The 27,707-nt window shown below is 45.0% G+C and overlaps 1 protein-coding gene across 1 annotated transcript; it reads left to right on the plus strand.

Moving 5' to 3' along the window:
- The first annotated feature begins 886 nt into the window (after positions 1-886).
- Positions 887-27,707, plus strand: LOC311236353 (keratin, type I cytoskeletal 18). Its single transcript, XM_084324002.1, has 10 exons — positions 887-938; positions 3,506-3,780; positions 4,833-4,958; positions 10,065-10,147; positions 11,939-12,095; positions 16,970-17,134; positions 17,706-17,831; positions 22,158-22,375; positions 23,512-23,540; positions 27,372-27,707. The coding sequence occupies exons 2-10, from the start codon at positions 3,520-3,522 to the stop codon at positions 27,485-27,487; spliced, it is 1,281 nt and encodes a 426-aa protein (XP_084180128.1). The 5' UTR covers positions 887-938; positions 3,506-3,519; the 3' UTR covers positions 27,488-27,707.

A 27,707-nucleotide genomic window follows, 5' to 3' on the forward strand; every position in this document is an offset into this window, starting at 1 on the left:
CCATAACCAGAGAAACACCTTGAGAACACAGACACAAGCAGATATTCATCCTAGAAATGACAAAGACATTATTGTGCCGCCTGGCGGAGGTTTGCGCTCCACTGACCGCGCCTTTCTAGTTGAATATTTTATGTCTACTGGGCAGATGGAGGGTCAGGTTACTGCCAGGTAGCTGCAGGACAGGAGGACTCCAGTGTCCTTTTGAAGTGCCCCACCCACCTGCAGACTAGCAACATTGTTAAACTGGTACACCACTGAGAAATATATGCTTATTGTATGGTTCCATAATATCCAAGAGCCTCACATCTGAGTTTATGTCCAGGAAACCACTGATTAGATGAGAAGATTAGAATATCTTCAATGAAGCCAATTTAAAGACGCAGGGTATGTGGACACATTCATAATGCAAAAATATGCAATACCACAAAAAAAGATAATCACAATAATAAACAAAAAGTGTTTAGGCAAGAAGGTATGCACTCCAAACAAACAAGAACACGCATTGCTAGACAGAGATCCTGTGTAGGTAGTAAGGTATATACAACTGTAGTCACTATTCATAGGCAAGATAGTATGACGGCAAATCATCCACGTAAATATGTTTCTCTACAGCAGTGAGTCTGCATGGTACAGTGAGTATACACTACTGAAGGGAGATTCGTACTGTAATCTATCCTGTTTCATAATTACAGTATAGGCCGATATGTGGATATACTTTAAATACCAAAAAGATGGTATACTCCTTATATTGTATAGGCTACCCTGGACTTGTACCGTCTTCCACACACACCTGCCACAGACACACCCCCCCTCTCAGAGGAAGCCCCTCCTCCCCTTTGACTCACCTGTATATAAGCTCACCTGTGGCATCAGCTGGACAGAGCCTCCTGCATTCCTCTGGATCCCACTTGATTTGTCTTGAAGAAAAGAAAATACATGTAAGTACGACTCATTTCGGAACGTGGTTCAGACCTTTTTTTCCCTGTCGCCCTAATAACACAGATTATCAGTAATAAATTATCTTCTATCTAAATAGTCTATATTGAGTTTATCTTATTAATTTGTTGGGTTTGAATATTAGGATTATGCAACATCATAGCATTGTATGAAAATAATAATATAATATATAATATACTGTCACCAAAAAGCTTATGACCTGATTAATAATTGTATTTATTATCAGTGATTATTTTATGATTATTATGATTATTATAATAATAATAATAATTATTATTATTATTATTAGTGATTCTTGTTGTTATTAAGACTGTCCTTTTTGGTGTAAGTGCACTCATTTCTTCTTGGTGAAAGTGTGTAGCTTCCAACTTTTCAATCAAACACTGAGGAAAAAAAGGAGAAATTACGAAAGCCCATTTCCTGAGTCAAACAATGTGTCGCCTTGTGTCATTGGAATTCTATCCAAATATTTCTTCCGATCCTTTTCCCAAGCTCTGTGTCAGCCATGTGAACAAGGAGAACCTGTCTCCTGCTGCTGTCTTTGTAGTGTTGTGGGAACGCTGTGAGAAGGATCAGGTGACACAGACACAGAGAGGTTCCCTTGACCACTAATCTCCCATTGAAACCCAGCAGAGACACACACGCACGCACATAAACACCTATAGGCAGGCACGTACGGCTAAGTGCACGCACACATGCAAGGCATATTTACACACGCACACAGACGACACTGTCTTGTCTGTTTCACATTCAAACAACTGCAAGAGCCTCTCTAACAAGACTCTGTTTAAAAGTCTGTAATTTTAACTGGTCGCCTGAACTTCAGCTAATCGTAATCTTCTCCCAGATATGATATACTTGGTGTCAAACCGATAAAGGAGGAACACCAGAGAAATACACTGTTATGATACGGTTATTTCAACAACAACAAAAAGAAAAAGAAACATGTCTTACTTTAAATGTGAAATTAAAATAGCTTAATTGACTATATTAAGTATTGCATATTCTACTGTCTTTATGCAATTTCTTTTTGTAATTTACATTCCTTATTATTAGCAATGTTGGTGACACAAATCTCTACTGTTGCACTGCTAAATACCTAATGTAAAATCTAGCAAAGAATTTCAATGTTAAATGATAAAAATGTACACGATTTATTATATAGCCCTGTTGGCATTGTTTGAAGTAAGTATGTGTATCAATTCAAATTGTCAAATTTTCTTTTGCCAGAAATTCTCATTTTCAACTGGAGCCCTCGGACAGATTATTTCAAAAGGCATTACAGTGACACCTTTTAAACGCTCGCTCTACTAGATGACCCAAGTGTATTTTTATTACTTGGAGTCTTGGAGCCACTTGTCAGCTCATTTTAGCCAGTTCCTATTCATCTGAATTCTCCATTAGCTGTCGTTGAATATGAAACGCTTCTCATTATCATAGTAATAGAAGACATGAGGGTTCTCCTGTGCTGCAGTGAGAGGCTCTTGTTTGAACCGGGGGTTGGACGGCACTCATTTACATTTTGATTGTACCTACGCTAGGCTGAGATGAAGTAGCGCTCGGAGTGAGAGAGAGAGCTGAGATGGACAGACTGGAGCGCCCGTAGCCGTGAAGTCAGTCATCTAATTGAGGTGATCTCTTAGGCGGACGGTTAGCTTGAATGGACGCCAGCCGGTGTGCGCTCTCGTTCAAAGACTCGCCTCTGCAGCGTTTGGTTTTGCTCTCGAGTGGAATGGCTGGCAACTACTTGATGCACTTGTGCTTCCATTGCAAAATGGTCTCATAATTAGAATAGATTAAAAGAGAGCGAGAGAGAGAGAGAGAGAGAGAGAGAGAGAGAGAGAGAGAGAGAGAGAGAGAGAGAGAGAGAGAGAGAGAGAGAGAGAGAGAGAGAGAGAAAACTCTGGCCATTTTTTTCAACCAGTCTTGCCCTGTTATTGAGCAGCCCCAATGGAACAGGTGGAGGCTTTAAAGACGTCTTGGCAGTATTGTTGAGGGAGGTGAGATCTGGTCCGGAGATTAACCCAACGACCTCCCGCAGTCACAAGCCCACTTCTCTAACCTTTCTAGGCTACCTACGCTCACACTAGACAAGAGCGAGACTAGCCCCTTTCGTGACTGTGGTTTGCAAGCCTGGGACCCCCAGTCACGAAAGGGGCTAGAGAGAGACATGCGCAAGCTGCCCCGTCCAACGTGACATCACTTTGACGTCCGATGTAGAACCTTGTTTTCTGTTGGACTTATAGATTGAATTAATGATGATTGAATCTCAAAAAGGAAGAGATAAATGACACAGGTTTGTCCTCAACTAAACAGATGCGGATGTGTTAGTGAAAGGCAACACACAGTGTGTTAATAGCAACACAACTTGTGTAATTTTTTACACATCTGCATGCTTGGTTATGGGCCACATTTCACATACTTTTCCCATTCTTCCTCTGTAGGTTCAGTTGTTGGTTTATTAAGAATTCTGTCTGATCCTTCTCTATTTGACCCCCCCCCCCTTTCTCTCTCTCCCTCTCTCTCATCCCCCCCCCCCCTCCCACAGTCTTCCTACCCATCATGTCCAGCATGTCCGTGAGGAGTTACTCCATGGGGCGTCAGCCCTCCTTCTCCAGCATGTCCCTGAGGGACAGCGGCCGCGCCCGCTCCCGCGCCTCGGTCTCGTTCAACATGTCCAGCCCCCTGTCCCGCTCGTCCTCCCTCAGTCAGGACCTGAACGGACCAATCGGCCTTCAGCTCAACGGGCTCCACGGCAACAGCGCCAATGAGAAGGAGGCGATGCAAAGCCTCAACAACCGCCTGGCCAGCTACCTGGACAAGGTCAGTGTCTGTTTGACTTGAGAACCTGCAGGACGATAGTGATTAACCCTTTCACTACCTCACTACAGAAGGATAACCCATTTACTACCACACTACAAAGGGTTAAGTACCTATAGGAACTAATGAGGAACTGTATTGATCATACTTGAAAAAGACCGGAAGCGTCGAAACGTTGTATCTGCTGCTATTATTTGTCACAATTAAAACACCTTGGAGCATCAAAAGTGAGTTGCGAGCCATGTACTACTGTTGGCTCAGCACCAAGGAACGGAGGATGTGCGTTATTAATTTTTTCTGAACTGTATTGATTAACCATCAGTCACTTCCAGAATGGCTTCCACTTCCCTTCCCACTGTCGCATCATAAACCACTTTCCATCTGACTGTCAACTCCCCATTTTCATAGCCTGGATCCAGACCCCCTTTTTCCAAATTCCATAATCGTTTTTTTAGTTAAAAAGGGAAAAGGGCTGAGGTGATTCAGGGGGCTGGATACAGGATTCTAGCCCAATAATTGAGTTGTGGAAGAAGGCGGACTGAACTCTAAGTACCCATAGACCTCTCTGAGATGCTACAGAGAGATGTGACCAGTGGTTATGTCACTGGTGTAACAGAGAGTCCTTTCATATAATCTTTAGAGTGCCCTTTTTGTCCTCCATGTTGGAAGAAACCAATGGTTATAGGCAGCCATGCTGGAAGATAGAGAATTACACAAACATACCGTGCGAGGCCTCTGTCGATAGTGCAGCACATCCCTTCATGTTTCATTAACGTGTCATTGAATATTGGACTGAATTGTTTGTGGAGATAGAAGACTCTGTTTACAATGACGAGTCAAAACATAGAACTTGAATGTGCTATGCGCTCGCGCACACACACACACACACACACACACACACACACACACACACACACACACACACACACACACACACACACACACACACACACACACACACACACACACACACACACACACACACACACACACACACACACACACACACACACACACACACACAAATGACGTAGTTTTGTCTGTTTATCCTAAAGGTGCGTACTCTGGAGCGTTCCAACGCTGACCTTGAGGTGAAGATCAAACAAGTGATGATTGACCGTATTCCTAAAGGTCACGACCTCGACTCCATGATGGCCCAGGCCCACGCTGTTGAGCAGGAGGTAGGCAGGACAACACACACACACACACACACACACACACACACACACACACACACACACACACACACACACACACACACACACACACACACACACACACACACACACACACACACACACACACACACACACACACACACACACACACACACACACACACACACACCCCTCCTGGCTTGATGTTGATCTTTGGAGCACGTCGTTTGTTCAGCTTGAACTGAATCTATATTGACATTTATTGGAACTGGTTCTGGTTCTAAATGTTCAGTGTGTGTGTGTGTGTGTGTGTGTGTGTGTGTGTGTGTGTGTGTGTGTGTGTGTGTGTGTGTGTGTGTGTGTGTGTGTGTGTGTGTGTGTGTGTGTGTGTGTGTGTGTGTGTGTGTGTGTGTGTGTGTGTGTGTGTGTGTGTGTGTGTGTGTGTGTGTGTGTATGTGTATAGATAGATAGAAAGGTCATGATGACATCGGCCCACCCTATTTAAGTAGACATAACATCCAAGCAAATTGCAACCACATGGCCTTCCCTAGCATGAGACCTGTCAGACAGCAGGTTCATCAGCCGGCGACCTAGAAGGAGAACACCAGGGGGACATGTTGTTATTTTATACCACTTTCTTGAATCCGTGGGACATGTTTGTTAAAGGGGACATATAATGTTTCTTTTCAGCATTTGTATACAACGAATCTTCAGCGGTCAGAGGCAGCCGGGTGTAACGTGGATGCCATTGCCTTCTAGTCATTACCGTCCTCTCTTTGGAAACACTAATGTCAGTACCGCACCGGCAACTAACTAACATTAGCGCAGCTAGCTAACATTAGCTAACTAGCTAACATAAGCTAACTAGCTAACATTAGCTAAGTAGCTAACATTAGCTAACTAGCTAGCAACATCAGTCCTTACAGTACATCAGCATTTTCTTCGTTGGCGGGTTTTAGCTGCTCGATGTGCGATTTATATGTTTTCCTCCTCAAAATGCTCGAAATAAGTGTGGTCCATGCTCAAACTAGATGCTAGGGCAATGGTATTGTAACCGAGTGGATTTGAACCTGGGACCGTAGGATCCAGAGGCAGCTGCACTAACCAGCTGAGCTTAATGCAATACCCAACATGGATATAATATTATAGACGGCTTCAATTTGACAACACAAACATTCTAAATGGATTCAAGTGTGTCTCCGTCCTGTTGCAGTACAGGAAAGAAAAGGTCAAGACGTTGCCTTGACAATAATGTGGAAATTCAGCGCCCCCACATGGCTGCGGCAGCGCAGGGACCAGGATGAAAGGCTTAGAGCGCCAAACCCTCATCATAGAAACCCTGCTGCAGTGTTTGCTAATATCAATAGCTAACAGGAAATACACAATTACCTGCACCAAAGTGAACATGGAGTTAAAGATTAGAGGACTTTTTCCCGCTCATTCAGAATGGTTACAGTGTAATGGAGTTGGAATGTCTTACCTCAATAAGCAAACATTCATAAATTATGTCAGTTAGCTTACTTTGAATGCAGAAGTGCCTCGGCTGTAACCATTAGGGGTTTCATACTTACGTTTCAATATTACATGCAACATAATTTATGTTTTAAATTAAAAAACTCGTAAAAGAGATCCTTGATCTCAAGCATTTTACCTGGTTAAATACATTTTCAAACTAAATAATAATAATAATAATCATGTGGACATACTGTAACACATAAAACCTGAAATGAACTGAAATGAGCTCACATAATCAAATACTGTAGTGCCGGAGGAAAGAGGAATGAACGGAGGTAACGTAATGCTTGTTTATTATACAAAGCCAACAAGAACACAAGAGCACATGAATCAATGAATGAATAACAGCGAGTGCAACCGCAATAGATGTCCCCTCTGGCTGTGGCGCCAGATCATTCGTTCCCTCCCACTACACAACACGTTCAGAGGAGAACACGTAACCAATAATGTAGTCACTACACCAGCCCTCCCCAGTGTTCACCTCAATATACAAAATCCTCACGGTGAGGAGGGCGTATGGCCCGGCCCCTACGACTGTAGGTAAAGTCAGGAGGTGCGGGAGGGGGTGTGACAGCGTCCGTCACATCCTCCTGCCGAGCAGGATGGGGGTCAGTGACCAGACGCTCACGAGCGGCGGGGGGTCTGAGGGGTCGCAGGGGGGAATGGCCCCGGCGTGGCAGGGGAGGTAGGACCGGGGGCCGGCCTCTGCGCGGCGGCAGGGCCAAGTCCAGGGGCAGTTCAAGGTCCAAGTGTGCCGGCTTGAGGCAATCCACGGACACACACTCAGGCCTACCCCCCACGTCGACCACAAAGTTCTTGGCCCTGGCCTCGGTGACGCGGAAGGGTCCGTCGTAAGGAGGGCGTAGTGGAGTCCTGTGGCCATCGTGACGGATGAACACGAACCTCGCCGAGTGCAGCTCCGGGGGCATCCTCGACGTAGGGACCCCATGCTGCGTAGTCGGGACCGGGACGAAAGTCCTGGCGCTGTCCAGCAGCGTGGCGCGCTGAGCAGCGGCAGACCAGGGCTCTGTCGACCTGGGAATAAAGTCACCGGGGACCCGTAGCGGCTGTCCAAAAACCAGCTCGGCCGACGACGACTGGAGGTCCTCCTTTGGCGCCGTCCTGAGCCCCAGCATGACCCACGGGAGCTTGTCCAGCCAGTCGCCGTCCGTGAGGCTGGCTCGAAGGGCGGCCTTCATGGAGCGATGAAAACGCTCGCAGAGCCCATTTGCCTGCGGATGGTAGGCGGTCGTACGGTGGAGCTTGACCCCCATACTCTCCGCCACCGCCGCCCACAGTTCCGAAGTGAACTGTGAGCCACGGTCAGAGGAGAGATCAGCCGGGGTGCCGTAGCAGGAGACCCACACCGCGATGAACGCCCGGGCCAGGTCGGGGGCCGTCGTTGAGGAGAGCGGGACCGCCTCCGGCCAGCGAGTCGTCCTGTCCACCATGGTGAAAAGGTAGTTGTATCCATGCGAGGGGGGCAGCGGTCCTACCAGGTCCACGTTGACATGGTCGAACCTCCGCTCGGGCACGGAGAACTGTTCCAGGGGGGCCTTGATGTGCCGATGCACCTTGGCGCGCTGGCAGGCGGTGCACGTGTCGACCCAGGCTCTCACATCCCTCTTGAGCCCTTGCCACACAAACTTCTCCTACACCAGTCGCGAGGACGGCTTCCTGCCAGGGTGAGACAAACCGTGTATGGCCTCGAAGGCAGGGCGTCTCCAGTTGGCGGGGACTACCGGCCGCGGCTGACCCATGGAGACGTCGCACAAGAGTGTAACCCCGTGTCACCGAACACTACCTCCTCCAGGCGCAGTCCAGTGTCCGACGACTTGAGCGCTTGGACGGCAGGATCGGCGGCCTGGTCCGCAGCCATGCTGACGTAGTCCAAACCCAGCTGCACCGCACCGACCACCGCCCTGGAGAGACAATCTGCCACCTGGTTGGACTTCCCAGCAACGTGCTGGATGTCCGTGGTGAACTCGGACACGTAGGCGAGCTGGCGCTGCTGGCGGTCGGACCACGGCTCTGCCGCCTTGGACATGGCGTGCGTGAGCGGCTGAGGCGGTTGGCTGAGAAGGACAGTATGCCTCTCGGCACAGAGATCTGTCTGATGAAAAAAACAGCTTCAATCATAGACAGTAACGCGCCGCATTTTTTTAAAGTAACGGTAACGGCGTTATTAAGATTGGAAGAGTAATCTGTTTGTTAGGGTTTGTAACCGACCTCAAGCGCAACGGCACAGAGAGAGTTTGTTCAGAGTTAGCCAAAGCAAGGGCGTATTTATTTTCAGAGTTACAAGATGGAATTAAGTTGAGCAACCGAACAAACGGGGAATCTGGCATGTGAAGATTGTTGCGGCTCTGCAGATTCTCCCAGTAGGTGGTGGTGGGGAATTGGCTTGTGACGTCTGAAGCCGCTCTGCAGATCCTCCCAGCTTTCACTCCCGGTGGAAATGGAGAGAGAGAGAAATCTGAGTTAGCCCAGCGCACAACAGAAACAGAGAGGTGACTGATCCAATATATATCCAAGTGACTTGATCTTCGGTGTACCACACACAGTTAGCAGAGTCCAGAGAAAAAACAATACGGTAATCCAAAGTGTAAATCCAACACAAAAAATAGGTGAGAACAGTACAAACAAAAACGGGATCTCTTCGGTGTTTCACAAACACACAAAAAACTGATGATCCAAAAGAACTGTTTCCAAAAACTCACCAGAGCGCAACACGTAAAGCGGGCAGATAACGAGGCGCAGCTCAGAACGGGAAACCAGGTTCTCCACAGGGATTCTCCATGAAAATCCTGGAGAGCAAAAGACAGCAAACAGCGACGGGGAAGGCAGGCAAATGCAGGAGTATTTCAAAACGATCCAACATCGATAGTAGGGGGATCAGGGTATATAAAGCCATAGGGCGCTGATTACAAGCTGTGACAGCTGCGGGATGAAATTGATACTTGCTCCAGAAGCGTGCAGCGGGGAGAACACCAATCAACACGGCACCTTACAGGAACGGAGCGTGTGGCGGGGAATGCAATTAATCAACAAAGTACCTTAAGGAACGGAGCGTGTGGCGGGGAGCGGACCAAACCTCACACTGTTAGATTACTCGTTACTGAAAAAACTAACGCCGTTAGTAACGCTGTTCTTTATAATGCTGTTACTCCCATCACTGAGCATAACTAGCTGGCTAGCATTAGCTCAATTAGCAGCATGAATAAAATATAACACAAAGTAGCAAAACCCAAGTTATAATCATATATATAAGTCACAGCATCTTAACAAAACATAATGCAGGCTACGGTACATATGACATTTACATCTAACATAAAACCACAGGTACTACATTTATAGGCTATTGATAACTTACATTCTTCAGGAACACACTCTCTGATGTGACAGCATTGTCCTGGCAAGACACATGCATCTAACGCCACACTAGGACCCGAGGGCTGTCCAAAGAAGTGCCTGACTGGAAATAATAAAACCCAGCATAACAAAATAATGGGGAATTTACAACAAGTATGTTTAGACTTGGATGCAGTACAGGTATCTTGTTATGTATCGTGTATATATTTTAAGTATTACCCTGGTTTTCATGTTGTGTATCAGGTGAGGAAGAGGACCTTGGAGAATGCTCGTCTCATGTTGGAGATTGACAATGCTAAACTGGCTGCGGATGACTTCAGGATCAAGTGAGTGATATTAAACAGAATAATATTGCTGTGGTGTTTGTTTATACTTGAATGGAATGAAAGTGAATGAGGAGCCTGACACCTGAGGATTGAGGAATGGTGGTGTTGACAGAGGGCCACAGGGACAGAGGTGGTCGCTAGCTTACTTGTAGATTACTTTAGGTAGAGGTAAGAGTGCTGAAACTTGACATGTTCTACTAAAGTGAAATATCCCTTTAAGGGTAATTATGTGGTAATTGAAAAACCTGAATGAGGGCAAAGGCCCCGAAGCAAGGTTCAGGGCAAATTATGAGTTTGTTTGCTCATCCCAAATGGTTGTCTATAGGCTATATACATTCTGAAGTGTGTCAAACATCATCTCCAAACGTCATCTTACTCTACAAACACTGTTAAACACGGAGCGAGTTCAACCTTTGGTCAACTCCTCCCTGTAAATGCAAATTTATTTATTTGTATTCGTTGTCACATTAAATCTCATTTTGAAAGTTGGACATTTGCAGACATTGTTGTCTGAATCAAAGTACACTTTTATTATCCATAAAACAATTTTATTATCCATAAAACAACTTTATTATCCATAAAACACCTTTATTATCCATAAAACACCTTTATTATCAATAAAACACTTTTATTATACTTTTATTATCCATAAACACTTTTATTATCCATAAAACACATTTATTATCCATAAAACACTTTTATTATCCATACAACACTTTTATTATCCATAAACACTTTTATTATCCATAAAACAGTCAGTGAGCTGTGAGATAAAGGCGTATAGCAAGGATGTACTGCATTGCTGAGGCTGAACTCACAGTGTGGTTATTGATAATTATTAAACCTCTGGAGGAGTCCTTGAGTGCTTATTGTTACCATAATGAATGGTTGATGGTTGGTTTGTACCACTCCTTTAATACCTTATTATAGAGAGATTGTCCCTTTTTCAAAGATATACTACCTTTTCTAGGTGGGGGGCACACGCTGGTACAGCAATGCAGAATGTGTCTTATAACATCTTAAAGCTGCACTAGGCAACTTCAGAGAAAGAGTACGTTTAGCTGGCCAGCAGAAATAGAGCAAGCTCTGCAACACCCTTTCAACACTTTTTCAACTTTTCAACATCCGATTGGTCAAAAACAACAGCTCCCTTCATCAATAGCCAATCAGTTATTTTTGGTGGTGTCCCCAGGTTCACATCGGAAAACTAAGACCACTGTTGTGTTATATATTGTATTATGTGTTAAACATATTGGGCCTGGTGCCTCTGGGGATCTGTGGACAACCTTTGTGCGCGTCACGTGCATGAGCTTGAAAAGTGATGCAGAGCTTGCTCTATTTCTGCTGGGAAGGCAAACTCACTCTTGCTAAATTCTCCCAAGTTGCCTACTACAGCTTTAAGTACACAATTAGAGGTGCTATTTTAATGGTTTTCAGCAGTTCGCTCATTACAGGCAGTTGAGAACAGGACTGAAACAGAAAGGTATATAGAGGCTGCTATAGAATGCATAATCTGAGTGGGGTCTTTTTTTTCAGGATTTTTTTTTAATACACGTTTAAGGGACCTCAAAGACCTATGTTAACTTGTTGAAAAGGACTTATATGTCCGCTTTAATGGTTAAATCTACACAGTCCTCATCAGCGTCCCGTCAGAGTGAGGACCATTAAGACTCCTTTAACCATTCAATTACGTTAAGATTACATACGTTACGTTGAGATTACGAGTAGATAGCACATATAGGAATGTACCTTCCCAGCCCCGTTATATCAAGTGGATGCTATGCTTTCAAGGTGGGAGACGGAGCTGGTCATGTGTCAGTCAGTGGAGAGAGACTGTGTTTCCCTGAAGAAGGCCAAGACCGACCATGAGCAGATCATCGCCACCCTGAGAGGAGACCTGGACAGCCTGAAGGAAGAGCTGTACTTCCTGAAGAAGAACCATGAGGAGGTAGAGACCGCTTCAACTTGACAACATAAATGTTCTAAATGAGATATTCCTTTATTGATCCCCTTGGGGAATTCTACTCTCTTCTTTCTATCCCGCTCTCTCTCTCCCTCTTTCTACATCACATCATACGTTTGTTCAATCTCTCTCTCTCTCTTTCTCTTTTTGTTGTATTTGTTCAGTCCCTTTTCCCTTCTCTCCCCCGCCCCCTCAAAGAACATGATACTTGCTATTTGGTTGACCTAGTTTAGTCGGTCCTTTTCCCTTTAAGGGGTCTTGTGAGAGCCAGAGAAAGAGAAAGAGAAAGAGAGAGAGAGAGAGAGAGAGAGAGAGAGAGAGAGAGAGAGAGAAGAGAGAGAGAGAGAGAGAGAGAGAGAGATAGAGAGAGAGGGGGGGTGGGTAGGGCGAGAGAGAGAGAGAGCGAGAGCGAGAGCGAGAGAGAGAGAGATGAGAGGAGAGAGAGAGAGAGAGAGAGAGAGAGAGAGAGAGAGAGAGAGAGAGAGAGATAGAGAGAGAGAGAGTTAGTGGTCCTCTGGGTACTAGAGACAAAAGGAGCAGGTAGATCTGGTTTCCCCTGCCCCCCCCCCCCCCCCCCCCCCCCTCTCTCTCTCTGCCTGATGTACTCAGAGAGCTGTTTACTTGTGATCGGATCGCCCAGATGGGATCTTAATGCCATCTGGAAACAGGGTCTCTCTCTACTCAGCCCATCAGCTGATACGATACGGCCTGATAACCAACATCCCTCCAAGCGGCCAAATGGGACAGTAGACCAATGTGCTGCTCCACTTCTAAAGACACCTCTGAAGGAACATGTTACACCTCCATTCAGATGATACAGGGAGAGGGAGAGAGAAGGGGGAGGGTCGAAGACTGAGAGAGAGATGGGGGGGGGGGCATGGAGGGAGAGAAAATAGAACATCAAGGCGGCTAAGTGGCGCAGTGGGCAAGGCGCTCGCCACTAACGCAGGAGATGCTGGTGTAACGGGGAAGCCCGTGAGTATATCCACAGTCACAGAAACCGGGGTGTTGACAAGTGACTGTGGCATTACGGGCTGGTAAGTTAAACTCACTTCCTCATAACAGGGTTAATAGACGCATAGGTACGGTACATAGCAGTGAATTCACTTCTTAGTGCAGCGGCCTGTGTCGTCGCCCGTGGCGCGGGAGCCCCTGTTCGACTCCCCCTCGGGACATTAACATTTAACATCAACACAACGCAGACCAATATGATCCGTCACAGTGGTGCCCAGTGACCCAGATGTCCTGAGGGCGTGAGTTTAGGGAGGTGAGTGTAACGGGGAAACCTGTGAGTATATCCACAGTCACAGAAACAGGGGTGTTGACAAGTGACTGTGGCATTACGGACTGGTAAGTTAAACTCACTTCCTCATAACAGGGTTAATAGACGCATAGGTACGGTACATAGCAGTGGATTCACTTCTTAGTGCAGCGGTCTATGTCGTCGCCCGCGGAGCGGGAGCTCCCTGTTCGACTCCCCCTCGGGACATTAGCATTTAACATCAACGCAGAGTGAACCAATACGATCCGTCACACTGGGTTCGAGCCCAGCTCGCCGTTGCTACCAGCTTGGCTGGTCGTTCATACTAACACAATTGGCAGTGTTAGAGGGTGGGAAAGCTGATGGGTGGGGATTGGACGTTGTGGACAGCGACTCCTACAGGTCGGTTGGTGCGCCTGTACAGCAGAATCAGGAACCATCGGGGGCAGCATGAGCCTCCCACGCGTTACTCCTCGCCACTGAGAGATCGCGCTGTACAGGTGAAAAGATGCGACAGCTGCCTCCTCGTGTACCGGAGGGGACGCGTGATGCAAGGCTTGGTCCTCACTGCAGCCGACCAGTGGGAGGCATAGTCTAGCAACGTTCGAGACTGGGGAGGGTAGAATTGAAGGGAGAATTGGCGAAGCGAAATTGGGATGGGAGAAAAATAAGGAGAAAAAGGAGAAAAAGTGGATAAAAAAAGAAAATAGAACATCATTCCTCCATAAAATTGTAGACAAATCTATTAAAGAAAATCTATTGAGAGAAAGTATGTGGGCGTGTGCGTGTATTGGCCCAACCCTTCCTGATTTCGAATGGTTTGTGTTACGCCACTCTACTTGAGTGGCACGGCAGAACGAGAGGCATGCCCAACCAGGCTGTGTTTGGAAAGCAGGGCGGGGTGCCCGTCTCTGCTGCCATGTGTTTATACCATTGACACTCATTCCTGCTTACATATGTGTGTGTGTGTGTGTGTGTGTGTGTGTGTGTGTGTGTGTGTGTGTGTGTGTGTGTGTGTTGTGTGTGTGTGTGCATACAGTACTGTACAGTATGTGTCATGGATACATTGACACAAGGGATTAAGCAGAAAAAAGACCCACTTCAATATTTCCGGGGCAACGCAGGCACACAGCAATGATTGAAAAATAATGTACAAAGGCACATTCGATTTAAAGGATAGGTTCACTGTTTTTCAACTCAGACCTTATTAAAATAGATTCCCATAATTTATAATCACATATATCGCACAATATCACTTCAGTATTTAGAAACGTACCCCTCTGCTGCAGCTTTCAGTGGACTTAAACACAATCCAATTGGGCAATCATTTAGGCCTTCAAAAACCATGATTGATCTTCTTTCGGAAATGGATCGCTACGTTGTTGATGTTCTACAAAAAAAAAATAACTGCACACCATGCCTTCTTCTTCTGGACATCATTTGCACTTCTACAAATCTGCTCCCTACAGCTTCTGCAGTTTATTTTGCTTAGAGGTTGTTTACACAGGACGTAACCTACTGCAGCTAACACTATAGCGACCCCATTTTCCATAGTTTCCAATTTTCAAAAAGAAGATTTATCGTGCTTTTTGAAGGCCTCAAATATTGCTCCATTGGACTGTGTTTAAGCCCACTGAGAAGCTGCAGCAGAGGGGTACGTATCAGTGAGGTTGTGTGCTGAACACTTTTAACCTGTGAGTCTGTATTGAAAAAATAGTGGATACATCCTTTACATTTTCTTTTTTTATAATAATAATAATTTTTTTATATATGTATTCTTATTGTTATTGTATATATATAATACATAAACAAATATAAAATAAGTAGAAGGTAACACAAACATGTAGTGACTGAAGGCTGCTATTGCTATATCTGTTATGGATTGTGTTGTCTGAGGACCCAATTGCAGAACAGAACGAGGAGAGAACAGGCAGACGAGTGGAACGAGACGTGAGCCAGGGGTGAAGTGTAAAAATAGTCTTTACTTCAAAAAGGGTAGCAACCAAACAAAGAATCTCATAAACGAGAGCAGGTACAAAAACAAACAGAGGAACCACAGCAGAGCTGGTAGGGGAAGGCACAACTAATCTACAAATAAACACTAATAAAACGAGACTGTAAAAACGAAAACAAAGATGATAACACAAACTGAAAAACTAGACTTACTGAAATAGGAAGACAAGGAACGAATGACAGCGCAAGGACGAGGGTAACAGCAAGGACAGGATAATCAGGAAACATCAAGACAGGGATCTCAAAACAATGAACCGACAATGGAGGACAGGAACACACAGCATATATAGACAGACTAATTAAGACATGGGACACAGGAGGGCTAATTACCAACGAGGCACACATGGGGAGAAACACAAGACCAAACACTCTGGGGAATTAAACAGGGAAACAAACAAAACTAACCACACAAGAAAAGACTGAACACTAGACAGAGTAAACAACCACCTTACAAGGGACAAATAAAACAATTAACAAGGGAACAAGACTAAAGATAACACAAGGTTAAAACACATGGGAGACAACACAAAGGCCAGGAATAAAAGTCTGTGCAAAGGTGGGGGCTGTTGAGGAGGAGAGGAAAGTCTGTGCAAGGGTGGGGGCTGTTGAGGAGTAGAAGAAAGTCTGTGCAAGGGTGGGGGCTGTTGAGGAGAGGAGAAGGTCCCAGGGACAGGCGAACCCTCACAATATCATCCGCATTTGGCAATATTTATTTGTATTGTGTATCTTTCAAAGATTTCAAAATATGTGTGTGTGTGTAGATGTGTAGATTGGTGTTTAAATGTGTAGACCATAAGCAGTGAGAGGGAATGGTAGGTGTAACGTGAGCTTCATCCAATCAAGTATTGATGGAAAGCAGCTAAATAATTGAAATGCTCACTCACCACATGCTCTCCGTCTCTGTGGTGTCATGTTCACACACAACACTCTCTCATACATGATCGCATGTTGGAACAGACGTTAAGTGTACATGCATGGTAACATCCGTTTAGGATTAGTTAAGTTAGGGAAGTGCACGACGCACACACACACACACACACACACACACACACACACACACACACAACACACCAGGCGTGCAACCACATACTATACATGTAAATATAAGTCACACACACACAACCACACACCCACACACACACACACGCACACACACACACAGGTGTGCAACCACATATATAGCTTACATATACATAATGAGTAACTGAGTCAGGAGGTCTGTTATGACTCCTCATAAGTACTACTGTACCCTTCAGCCAAATTACGTTTGTTTTTCATTTTTGGCTTGAGCCTCAGCACTGCTGCGTTTTATGGTTGGAACCCGGGTCGAGATACAGGTTTCAGCCTAGTAGAGAACGTGATAGTGTGGCTTTGCTAGCATGAAAAATATGCACACATAGTTATGCACACATGATACGAGCACTCTCATGGAAACACACATGACCAGGTAGACAAATGCAAGCATGTGTAAATGCACACACACATGCATGCAAACTGTTGATATGATGTTAAACTTTAATCCTTTGTCTCTTGAATAAATCACGCCTTGGTTGTCCCCCCCCCCCTGTCCCTGTTCTGTCTCCAGGAGCTTGATCAGATGAGGTCTCGGATCGCCAGGGACGAGGTCCTGGTGGAGGTGGACTCTGTCCGCGGGCCTGAGCTGGGTACAGTTCTGACGGACCTGCGGACCCAGTATGAGAGCATCGTGAAGAAGAATAAGGACCAGGCAGAGCACTGGTACCTCAAGAAGGTCAGTGACATACCCCGGTATTTATTAGGAGTGTTCATTCATTTATATTAGGAAACAGGACACACGCCTTTTCTAGATGTGTTGCATCTAACTCATGTTAAAAGAGCCTGATTAGTTGATTGGTTGGTTGATTGATTCACTGACATTATTTTACAATTCCAGTTGTACAAATGCCTCGTAAAATCTCACATAAAGTTCTTATGAAGACCGGCCATGTAAATAATGCTCAATGGGTAGAGATCTGCCAGGGCTAGGGTCTTATTCCCATTGGGGCCACCATTTCAAAAAATTTACATTGTGTTTAAAAAGTGGCCATTTTGGTTTTTGAGGAGTGCATACTTTCTTTGCAAACCAAAATACTATACTTTATACTTATAGCACATGCATACGCCTAGTCTCTTTTGAAAGATAACATTCTGAAGTCTCTGATACAATAAAGAAAGATCACTTTTAGTGCTAATGAAATAGAGTAACATAGGTCTGAACTTGAGTTGTTATTGTACAGTGCCTTGGATGAAAGCCTCCAACAATGTATGTTGTGTGTGTATCTCTCCGTGTGTGTCCTGTCCAGTTGGAGACTGTTCAGAGTGAGGTGAGGGATAATAACGAGGCTCTGAGAGGAGCCCAGGGAGAGATGACCGAGAGGCAGCGCTTCCTCCAGACCCTGGAGGTGGAGATGGAGAGCCTGCACAAACAGGTGAGGAGGAGAAACAGACACCTCTGGAAATGGAGATCATCCATATTGGTGGTGGTTGATTTCAGTTTCCTGTAAATTCTTCCTGTGCATAAAAATCAGATGTGCACAGGAGTGGGCAAACTGGAAACATAGGCAAACTATGATAGAAATTCTTAGCTGTTAGAAGCAACAACATGCTAAACCCAATGTAGTGACCCATGAATGGTGTGTGGAGACATGGGGAGGGAAGTTTGCAGCAATAGGAAATTATACTTTACAGTACAGTGGACAAGAACATTAGGAGAGGGAAACGGCTTGACGCAGGTCAGTACAGTTTCCCAGTAAGGCACACAAGTCCACTGAACCAAGTCCATTGAATCATCAAAATGATTGCTCAGCAGAAGCAGTCCCCGGACAGATCCCCAAACGGATTTAGTGGCAATGGAGCTATAAACCTCAGAATAGAAATCACGTCAGTTGCTTTTGTTGTTTAACTGTGTCACGTCAAACTGCTGCGTCACGTCTTCCCTTGGGAAGCGTGCCCTGTTTTCTCTCTGCTGTAACCCTTGTTGACAGTAACCAAGTGCAATACCGGTTTCAGTTTCACAATCCTACCGGTGTGGTTTCAGTGGCAGCATACCTGAAGAATAAACGTTCAGTCAGTCATTTCTGAAACCCCTCTGCAATTCTCAGGTTTAGGATGTAATTAGGTTATAATATAATAATATCATGAGGTGCTATTGAGGAGACAGGACTAGAATAAAGAAAGCTGTTTTTGTACTATAGTACCTATTGTCTTTTGACCTTTTAGCCAAACTAAGTACTTTACTGAGTGGCTTTTCCTGCTTAAGCTCAGGTACGGTATGGCATCAGTGCAGTGTAGGGCTGTCCCCGATTAAGGATTTGGATAGTCGACTTTGATTGGCCGAAATGAGCCGATAGTCGACTATTAGTCGAATATGAAAAAAAAAGAAAAAAAAAGTATATATATATTTTTTTATCATTCCATTTGGGCTGTGGGGGTGCTTAATGTCTGAAGGAGTTGACTGAAGGATTCTTGTCCTCTGCAAAAGCATGCAATTGGTCCACTGATGGATACATCTTGATATTTGTCTAGTCTATTGTGTTTATTAGACGGGTGAAATCCTCTTTCAGTGCCTCTGTGCCTGTTTTCTTAGGCAGTTAGCCTCTGGTATGCGTGCCATAAGTGTTAGCCACGCTTCTAGGCCTATTTTCTTTTGGAAATAATGATACAAAAAAAAAATAAAAAAAAAATAAAAAAAAATAATTTGATAATAATCATTATTATAATTTTTTTCGGCTACGGCTCCTTTCGATCGATTAGTTGACTATTCGACTAATAGGGGTCAGCCCTATACAGTGTGAACAAAGGTTATGAATTATAACCCTAGTTACTGTATACTAATACTGGCGTAGTGTCTTGCTTCACCTATTGGACAATGGGTGATCGCTGGAACGATTGTATCAATGCACCTATCATCACCTAGTATATAAGCAGGTGCAGTGGCTGATACTCTCCCTTCTGTAGTTCCTTTCATGTCCTCAACCCAAAAGGAGGAGAAGTATTACACAGGGCAATTAACAGAGGCTCAGTGAAGGAGTTACGAGTTGTAACCTGAACGGGGGAGACAGGCATTCCAGTGGATAATTATGCATGAAGAACCCCTACCAAGGGCAAAGAGCCCAGAACACTCCTAACTAGTTATAACTAGAAGACAATAATAATAATAATAATAATAATAATAATAATAATAATAATAATAATAATAATAATAATAATAATAATAATAATAATAATGATGATGATGATGATGATGATGATGATGATGATGATGATGATGATGATGATGATGATGATGATGATGATGATGATGATGATGATGATGATGATGATGATGATGATGATGATGATGATGATGATGATAATAATAATAATAATAATAATAATAATAATAATAATAATACATGTGATTTACATAGCACTTTTCTAGAACTCAGTCGCTTTACACTAAGAAGCGTGAGACAAACAACAGACAACATAACGAATACACAAGGATGGATGGGGGGCTAGAAGAAAGCAATGGAGAAGATATGCGCCTTGAGGCGGGATTGGAAAACTGCGAGGGACTCTGAGTCTCTAATGTCTTGGGGGAGAGAGTTCCAGACCCTGGGAGCTGCCCTGAAGAAGAGCTACATCCCCAAAACTAAAGGTTGGACTTGGGGTGGAGAGAGAATGGAGGCTCTGGAGGGATCTGAGTGGCCGAGAGGGTTGGTAGGGGGAGAGGAGGTCTGTGAGAAATGGGGGGGAGAAACCCAGTTAGAGTTGCAGTAGTGAAGACGGGAGGAGATGAGGGCGTGGATCAGTGATTCAGCAGCAGAGCCTATGAGAGAGGGCCTGATGGGGCCAATATTGTGAAGGTGCACAAGCGAGATTTTGACAATTTGGTGGATATGGGACACAAGGAAGAGGGAGGGATCATAGATCATGTCAATGTTGCATGCCTGGGAAGAAGGGCAGATAGTGGTGCCATCAGTGGTGTGTGGGGGTGTTGATTCTGCTGAGGGTGTGTGTGGGGGTGTTGATTCTGCTGAGGGTGTGTGTGGGGGTGTTGATTCTGCTGAGGGTGTGTGTGGGGGTGTTGATTCTGCTGAGGGTGTGTGTGGGGGTGTTGATTCTGCTGAGGGTGTGTGTGGGGGTGTTGATTCTGCTGAGGGTGTGTGTGGGGGTGTTGATTCTGCTGAGGGTGTGTGTGGGGGTGTTGATTCTGCTGAGGGTGTGTGTGGGGGTGTTGATTCTGCTGAGGGTGTGTGTGGGGGTGTTGATTCTGCTGAGGGTGTGTGTGGGGGTGTTGATTCTGCTGAGGGTGTGTGTGGGGGTGTTGATTCTGCTGAGGGTGTGTGTGGGGGTGTTGATTCTGCTGAGGGTGTGTGTGGGGGTGTTGATTCTGCTGAGGGTGTGTGTGGGGGTGTTGATTCTGCTGAGGGTGTGTGTGGGGGTGTTGATTCTGCTGAGGGTGTGTGTGGGGGTGTTGATTCTGCTGAGGGTGGACTTAGAGTTGATGAGGAGTTCAGTTTTGTCGTTGTTGGACATTTGTCACTGGACATTGTGTTGCATCCAGGCTTTTATTGCAGACGGAGTCGATGTGAGAGAGCGGTGGGTTGTGGGGGTGTTTGGTGCTGAGGACAGACAGAGAGATGGAACTCTCAGACATGTCTAACAAATATAATGTGATGAAAGGAGAAGAGCAAGAGGCTGCTGTGCAGGCGTCTTCCACTGAGACCCCTTGAGCAGGAGGCAGCCACTGCACAGGAGCCAGGCCCCCGGTAGATGGAGACAGTTGGTTGCTTGGGTTGTAACAGACTAATGCCCTTGCAGCCAAAATGAAAGTAATTTTTTTTTAGACAGAGCCTGGCCTTTGGCAGAGCTCCTAATGTCCTTAGGGACAAAAGTGACAGTCAGGCATTCCGGAAGGACTGACAAAGCACATAACTCGCTGAGGTGCTTTGCCAATGTGATAGCCAAGAGAAACGTTGTCTTGAAAGGCCTTTTCCAAGGGCTCAGACGGGGGTCATTTATATAGCGTTTTATCCAAAGTGCTTTACAATTTGTTCCTCACATTTTACCCATTGACTCACACATTCACACACCGACGGCAGAGGCAACCAATGCAAGGTGCCAACCTGCTCATCGGGAGCAATTAGGGGTTAAGTGTCTTGCTCAAGGACACGCTGCTGGGAGGAGAGGGAATAGAACCGGGAACCTCCGGATTACCAGACATCTGCTTTACCTCCTGAGCCACTTTCGCCCCATAGTACTAATGAGAGGCTCCATTGAGGGGTCAGGTTGCATTTCACTGGCTCCTAGCTCCTTGCAAAAAGCGCTTAACCAGAGAATGACTGAAAAGCTGATTATCATCAAAACCCTGGTGACAGGCAGAGATGGCCGACGCAATAGACCTTCACAGTCGAGAAAGACAAATTAGTCTAACAGAGACCGGAGGAAAGAGCGGACCGATTCCAGAGGACAGGAAACCTGCTCCAGAAACCTGGCCTCACACCAAGATTCAAATGAAAGCCACTTCCCTTTCTTATATAACAGGAATCATCTCAGGTGAGCTTGGCAGTCATAACCGACCAGAATGGGATATGAACACCAGCCCCATCCAAACTCTGTTCTCTGTGTACTGTATGTTCTTTCAGGGAGTGTTATGTTATGTAGCCAAGTCTAGGAGAGTTAAACAGTAATAGATATTCTGCTATCTCTCTCTATTGTTCTACTATCCTTCCCATTACATCATGTTTTTAATCTCACACGTGTCTCCCCAGGTGGCGGCATTGGAAGGGAACCTGGGGGAGACGGGTCAGAAGTACTCTGTGGAGATGGAGCGCCTGCAGGCCACTCTGAATCAACTGGAGGACGACCTGTCCCAGCTGAGGCTGGACATGCAGCGCAACAAGACAGACTACGAGCAGCTGCTCCGCATCAAGCAGAACCTGGAGATGGAGATCGCCACCTACAGGCGCCTGCTGGAAGGAGAGGAAACGTGAGTTGCTGTCGCCTGTCGGTGTTAAAAGGGATGCTTGAGAGTTTCAAGAAGAATATGTAATTCATCACAAAACGGGAGTCATTTCAGTCCATCGTGTATTTGTTGCCATTTTGTTGTTGAAATATTGGAAGGAATAATTATTTGCATTTGTTAGCAAAGCAGGTGTTCATTCTAGCAAGGACCTTTAGTAAAACCTCTATCTGGGTTTGAACCACAAGTCTTGTGCTTGCCAGCATGAAAGGCAGCAGCGATACCGATCCAGCCGAATCAAAAACGTATACTTAATTTGGTCGCAAGGAAATTGAGTCAGACTTCGCCTACTCTGTTACACGAGTTCAGGTCAACAGTGTTGAAAACATTATTGGAAAAAATTATAAACCTTTGTGTTTAGTTGGGGCGGCCAGGTAGCGCAGCGGACTAAGCGTCTGTCTACCACCGCAGATACAGTGGGATCGAATCCGGCTGCCGCGGTACCTCCGGCTTGGTCGGTCGTCCATACTGACACAATTGGCAGTGTCAGCTGGTGGAAAGCCGGTGGGGTGGGTCCTGGTCGTTGTAAACAGCGACTCCTACAGGTCGGTCAGGGCGCCTGCACAGCGAGGGAGGGAACTGGGGGAGGTAGTGTGATCCTCCCACGCGTTACACTTCCCCAGTGAGAGTCCTTGCTGTCAGGTGAAAAGAAGCGGCTGGCTGTCTCCACATGTATCGGAGGAAGCATGTGATAGACTTCAGGGCTCCCTAGACCGGCAAGTGAGGGGGAAATGCGCGCAACGACCAGGAAGGGGAGGGGGGAATTGGCATAACGACTAAATTGGGATGGGAGAAAAAAAAATACAGAAAAATAGGAGGAGAAAAAGTAGATCAAAAAATGTAAACCTTTGTGTTTAGTTTTCATAGAGAAAACAAAATGTTGTATCTTTCACGTCTTAAAAAACTCAGCACCCAGACAGGATCATCTGTGTTACCTGCCTTCGGGTTTCATCTTCAATGCTTTCTTTTGATCTTCTTTCAGCCTTTTAAGATCCTGTGTTTTTAAGATCCTGTATTTTCAACACCCTGTATTTTTAAGATCCTGTATTTTTAAGAGCCTGTGTTTTTTATTCTTACACGCTGTCTGCTTTCTATTTACTCAGGGTCAAGGAAGTTCCCCCTCCACCAAAGAGTGAGTCTTTTCTTTACACATCCTTAATGACGAAGGGGAATCTCTAGAATAGTCTGTGGTGTGGATATGAGTCATATGACGAGTCAGACAGTGGTACCTGCCTCTGCCTGTATGCGCTGCACTCAACCGTAGGCTGCAGACTCTGTTTGTAGACGTCAGTCAGCTAGTAAAACCACAAGCAGTTTAGGACTTAAACCAGGGATGAATGTCTAGGGATCAGAATATCAATGACAACAATGGTTCATGATGACTTTAGAATGAGTTACAGACACAACATTACATAATACGCTCGGCACAGATCAAACCCAAACAGTAGCGCTCATGCAGGTGAGGACTGGGAAGAGAATGAATGAATGAATGAATTAATGAATTAATGAATGAAAAAGTTAATTTTTGAACATGTATTCTCCATATTCCTCCAAACAATCACGGTATCTAGCTCCGTCAAACAGAACAATCATAACAACAAAAAATTTAAAAAATTTAAAAACAATTCAAAAAACAAAAAAAGGAATTATAAACGAAAAGTCAAGAGCAATGTATTTAGTTAGCAGACATGTCCAAAAAAGGAGTAGAGGGAAGCTAAGCTTATTGATCCCTACCCCCTTACATTTACATTTGTTCTTCCATTAATTTGACTAGATATAACATAATTTAGTATAATACAATATAGAATATACTTTTACTTACAGTACGAAAAATTTTCTCTAATTTGTATTTTTAAGCTGCTTTTTAAATTGTGCCATATGTTTACTCAGTTTGATGTATTCGGGTAAATTATTCCACAACTTCACTCGACAAACAGATATGCACATGCTTTTCAGCGTAGTGTGTACCATTGCAGGGACGTGCACAGGACTTTAGAAAGGCAGGTGCCCGGAATCATAAAAGGGCATTAATTAGTAAATGTAAGGCGAGCGCGCGCAGCGCGCGAGCCCGATTTTTGGGGTTAATACAAGTCTATCATGGTACATTCAGTTTCACCGATAGATGTCACCAAAACTACATAGTATCCCTTTAATAACACAATATGCGCTCCAGACCAACAGCTGAGAGAGAGAGAGAGAGAGAGAGAGAGAGAGAGAGAGAGAGAGAGAGAGAGAGAGAGAGAGAGAGAGAGAGAGAGAGAGAGAGAGAGAGAGAGAGAGAGAGAGAGAGAGAGAGAGAGAGAGAGAGAGAGAGAGAGAGAGAGAGAGAGAGAGAGAGAGATCGCATCATCGCAACTATACCTTGTTAAGTTGAAACGCACAGTGGTCCAGCAGGGCAGAATGGCTTGATAAAGTATATCCACTCCACTCCACTGTCCAGACTGTGTTGATGTCCATTGTCCATGCATGTCCAGTTGTCCACACTGCATCCATATAGCTTGTTGTTAGCCAACAACGGCAACAAGTACTGTGCAGAGCTGTGTCTTTGCCCATTTCCTCATCAAACAGCCTGCAAACTACCTGGCGTTCTATCGCCCTGCTCTAAGACAAACTCTAACCTTAACCAACTTTGAAAGAGTGCCTAAGCTTAGTTAACCGTCGAAAGAACTTGCCTTCACGCTCTAAGACAAATAGCTGCATCTCACAACAACACAGCCAGAAAATGGTGTTGGCCAATCAGAGAGAACGTCTCCGCGAAATGCGGCTAAGGAAAAAAATGAGAGAGAGAGAGAGAGAGAGAGAGAGTATGCTGCGTAGGCTGGAAGGACCTATTATTTACGAGAGGGGTGGCATTTCTCTCTCTTTCTTTACCTAATATTTAGATTCTATCGTGACATCTTTCATTTGGAAGGGCAGGGCAGTATATATATATGTGCAACTGTAAAAAAAAAAAAAAAAAAAGAGGGTGGCATAAAAAGGGCACTTTCTAATGAGAAATGAAAAAGGCAGGTGCCCGGGCACCCCTTCACCCCTATGTATGCACGTGCCTGTACCATTGGTTGTTTAAGATTCCTTCTCCCTCTTAAGTTATATTCTCCTTCCCTGTCTCTGAACCATTTTTGAACTGTTCAATAACTATATTACAGTAATATAGTTACACCCGTGGTTCAATATTCCCTTTGGGATGTACTCCTATACTGTCCTGTGTAGCTCAAAGGGTAAAGCACCTGGCACTTTGAGCCTGGCACTAATGGGCTAAGGGGTTCGATTCAGACTGGGGCCAGCCACCCATACTGAAATAATATATGCAGTCATTCTAAAGTGCTTTGAGTAGTACTAGTGAAAATGCACTCTAGCAGTGGTTCTCTGCCACCTTTTCCCTCAGACATTAAGTCGCAACCCAAATTTCTGGAATTTGTTCACACCTTCATGCACTGTTAAAAACATGAAATAAACAAACAAAAAAAGGGCAACTAGGGCTAAAAACCCAATGAAATTAAAAAAAAAGTGGACTTACAGTATCCTTAGGTCCTTTTCACTTCTAAATGGCGTTTCATTGTTGATGGCTTCATGCTTTCATGTGCAGCACTTCGCTGCACACAACACACTTAGGTTTTGGTCCCTTTCTTTTGTCCTCAATGTAAGTAAACCTATATCTAATGTGCTCTGTGTCTGTTTCAGCATTGTTTACAAATGCTTGAATGAGCGTGTTACTCTCATGACAATGCATGCTGGCAGCGAACGCTACTGCACGCATGCTGCATCATGGGAAACATACGTCCTTCAAAATAAAGGCGCAGCATCGGAAATTCTGTAGACTTTTTCCCTTTTTTCCCCCAAGCATATATAGAAATGCATAACAAATAGGGAAACAAGTCCAGGCACACACTCCAGGTTTTTAATATAGAAATGCAGCAGTTCATTTATTCACTGAGGAGGAAACCCTTATGTTAGTGTTAAAGGCGTGTGTGTGTGTGTGTGTGTGTGTGTGTGTGTGTGTGTGTGTGTGTGTGTGTGTGTGTGTGTGTGTGTGTGTGTGTGTGTGTGTGTGTGTGTGTGTGTGTGTGTGTGTGTGTGTGTGTGTGTGTGTGTGTGTGTGTGTGTGTGTGTGTGTGTGTTGTGTGTAGGGGAGCACTGACACACACACACACACACACACACACACACACACACACACACACACACACACACACACACACACACACACACACACACACACACACACACACACACACACACACACACACACACACACACACACACACACACACCTTCAAATAAATAACACTCCAAACAGTCCAGCTCCTATAATAGATAATAAAATAAAATTATATTCATCCCAATGTTGTAATTGTGTCTACTCTACATCTCAATGACTCACACTGTTGAATTCACTTGTTACAAGACAAAGTTTGCATTAGATTATTCTGTAAAATCATAATAGAAATACTGTCTCCATTGTTGTCTAATAGAGCTTTAATGCCAACTGGGTGGCAGGATGTTAGGGAGGCTCAAGGGTTAAGACAGACACAACAACTGTTGTGAAATCTAAGCCACAGACAGACTGGGTAAACATGTGAGAAAAGGTCATACTAATTTTCACATACTTTTACAATGACAAAACAATGCCATTAAAGTACATCTTACAAGTGTTCGGGAGGGAAGAGTGGGTTGGCTGAATAGTCTGCTGCCCAGTACACCAACATCCCTGTGGTTGGCACTCAGCAGCTCCACTGGAGCAGTGCCTTGCTCAAGGACACCCTCACAATAGTTACTGAGACAGTTACTATGGTAGAGACGTTGGTAGAGAGTAGCTTATGTTCATACATATTAATAAAACTTTTCTTGACCATCGAAATAACAAATTGGAGTCATTGATTTAGTTAGTTACTAAGGTCTCATTATCATCTTGTCTCATCTCGTCAAATCTCTCCCCCCCCCCACCCCCCCCCACCCCCTGCAGAGGAGCTGGATGTCCGCACCAGGAAGATCGTGAAGGTGGTCACTCAGACCATGATCAACGGCAAGGTGGTGGATGAGACCAGCGAGGTGGAGCAGATAGAGGAGACCAGGAAGTAGAGAGAGAAGGGGAGGAGAGAAAGAGAGGAAAATAAAGAGAAAGGAGATGAAATTATAGGAGAATAAAGAAGAGAGAGGGGGGGGGGTGAAAGAAGGAATAGAGCATGTTGAGATACGGAGACCATGCATGAACAGAGAGAAGGAGCTTGTGTCAGGACCTTACACAGAAGAAACCATGTATCATTTCAGTTAAACCAGCATTACCTTTTTGGGGGGGGGG

The sequence above is a fragment of the Notolepis coatsorum genome (genome assembly GCF_963971535.1).
Source record: "Notolepis coatsorum genome assembly, chromosome: 11".
Classification (NCBI taxonomy): Eukaryota; Metazoa; Chordata; class Actinopteri; order Aulopiformes; family Paralepididae; genus Notolepis; species Notolepis coatsorum.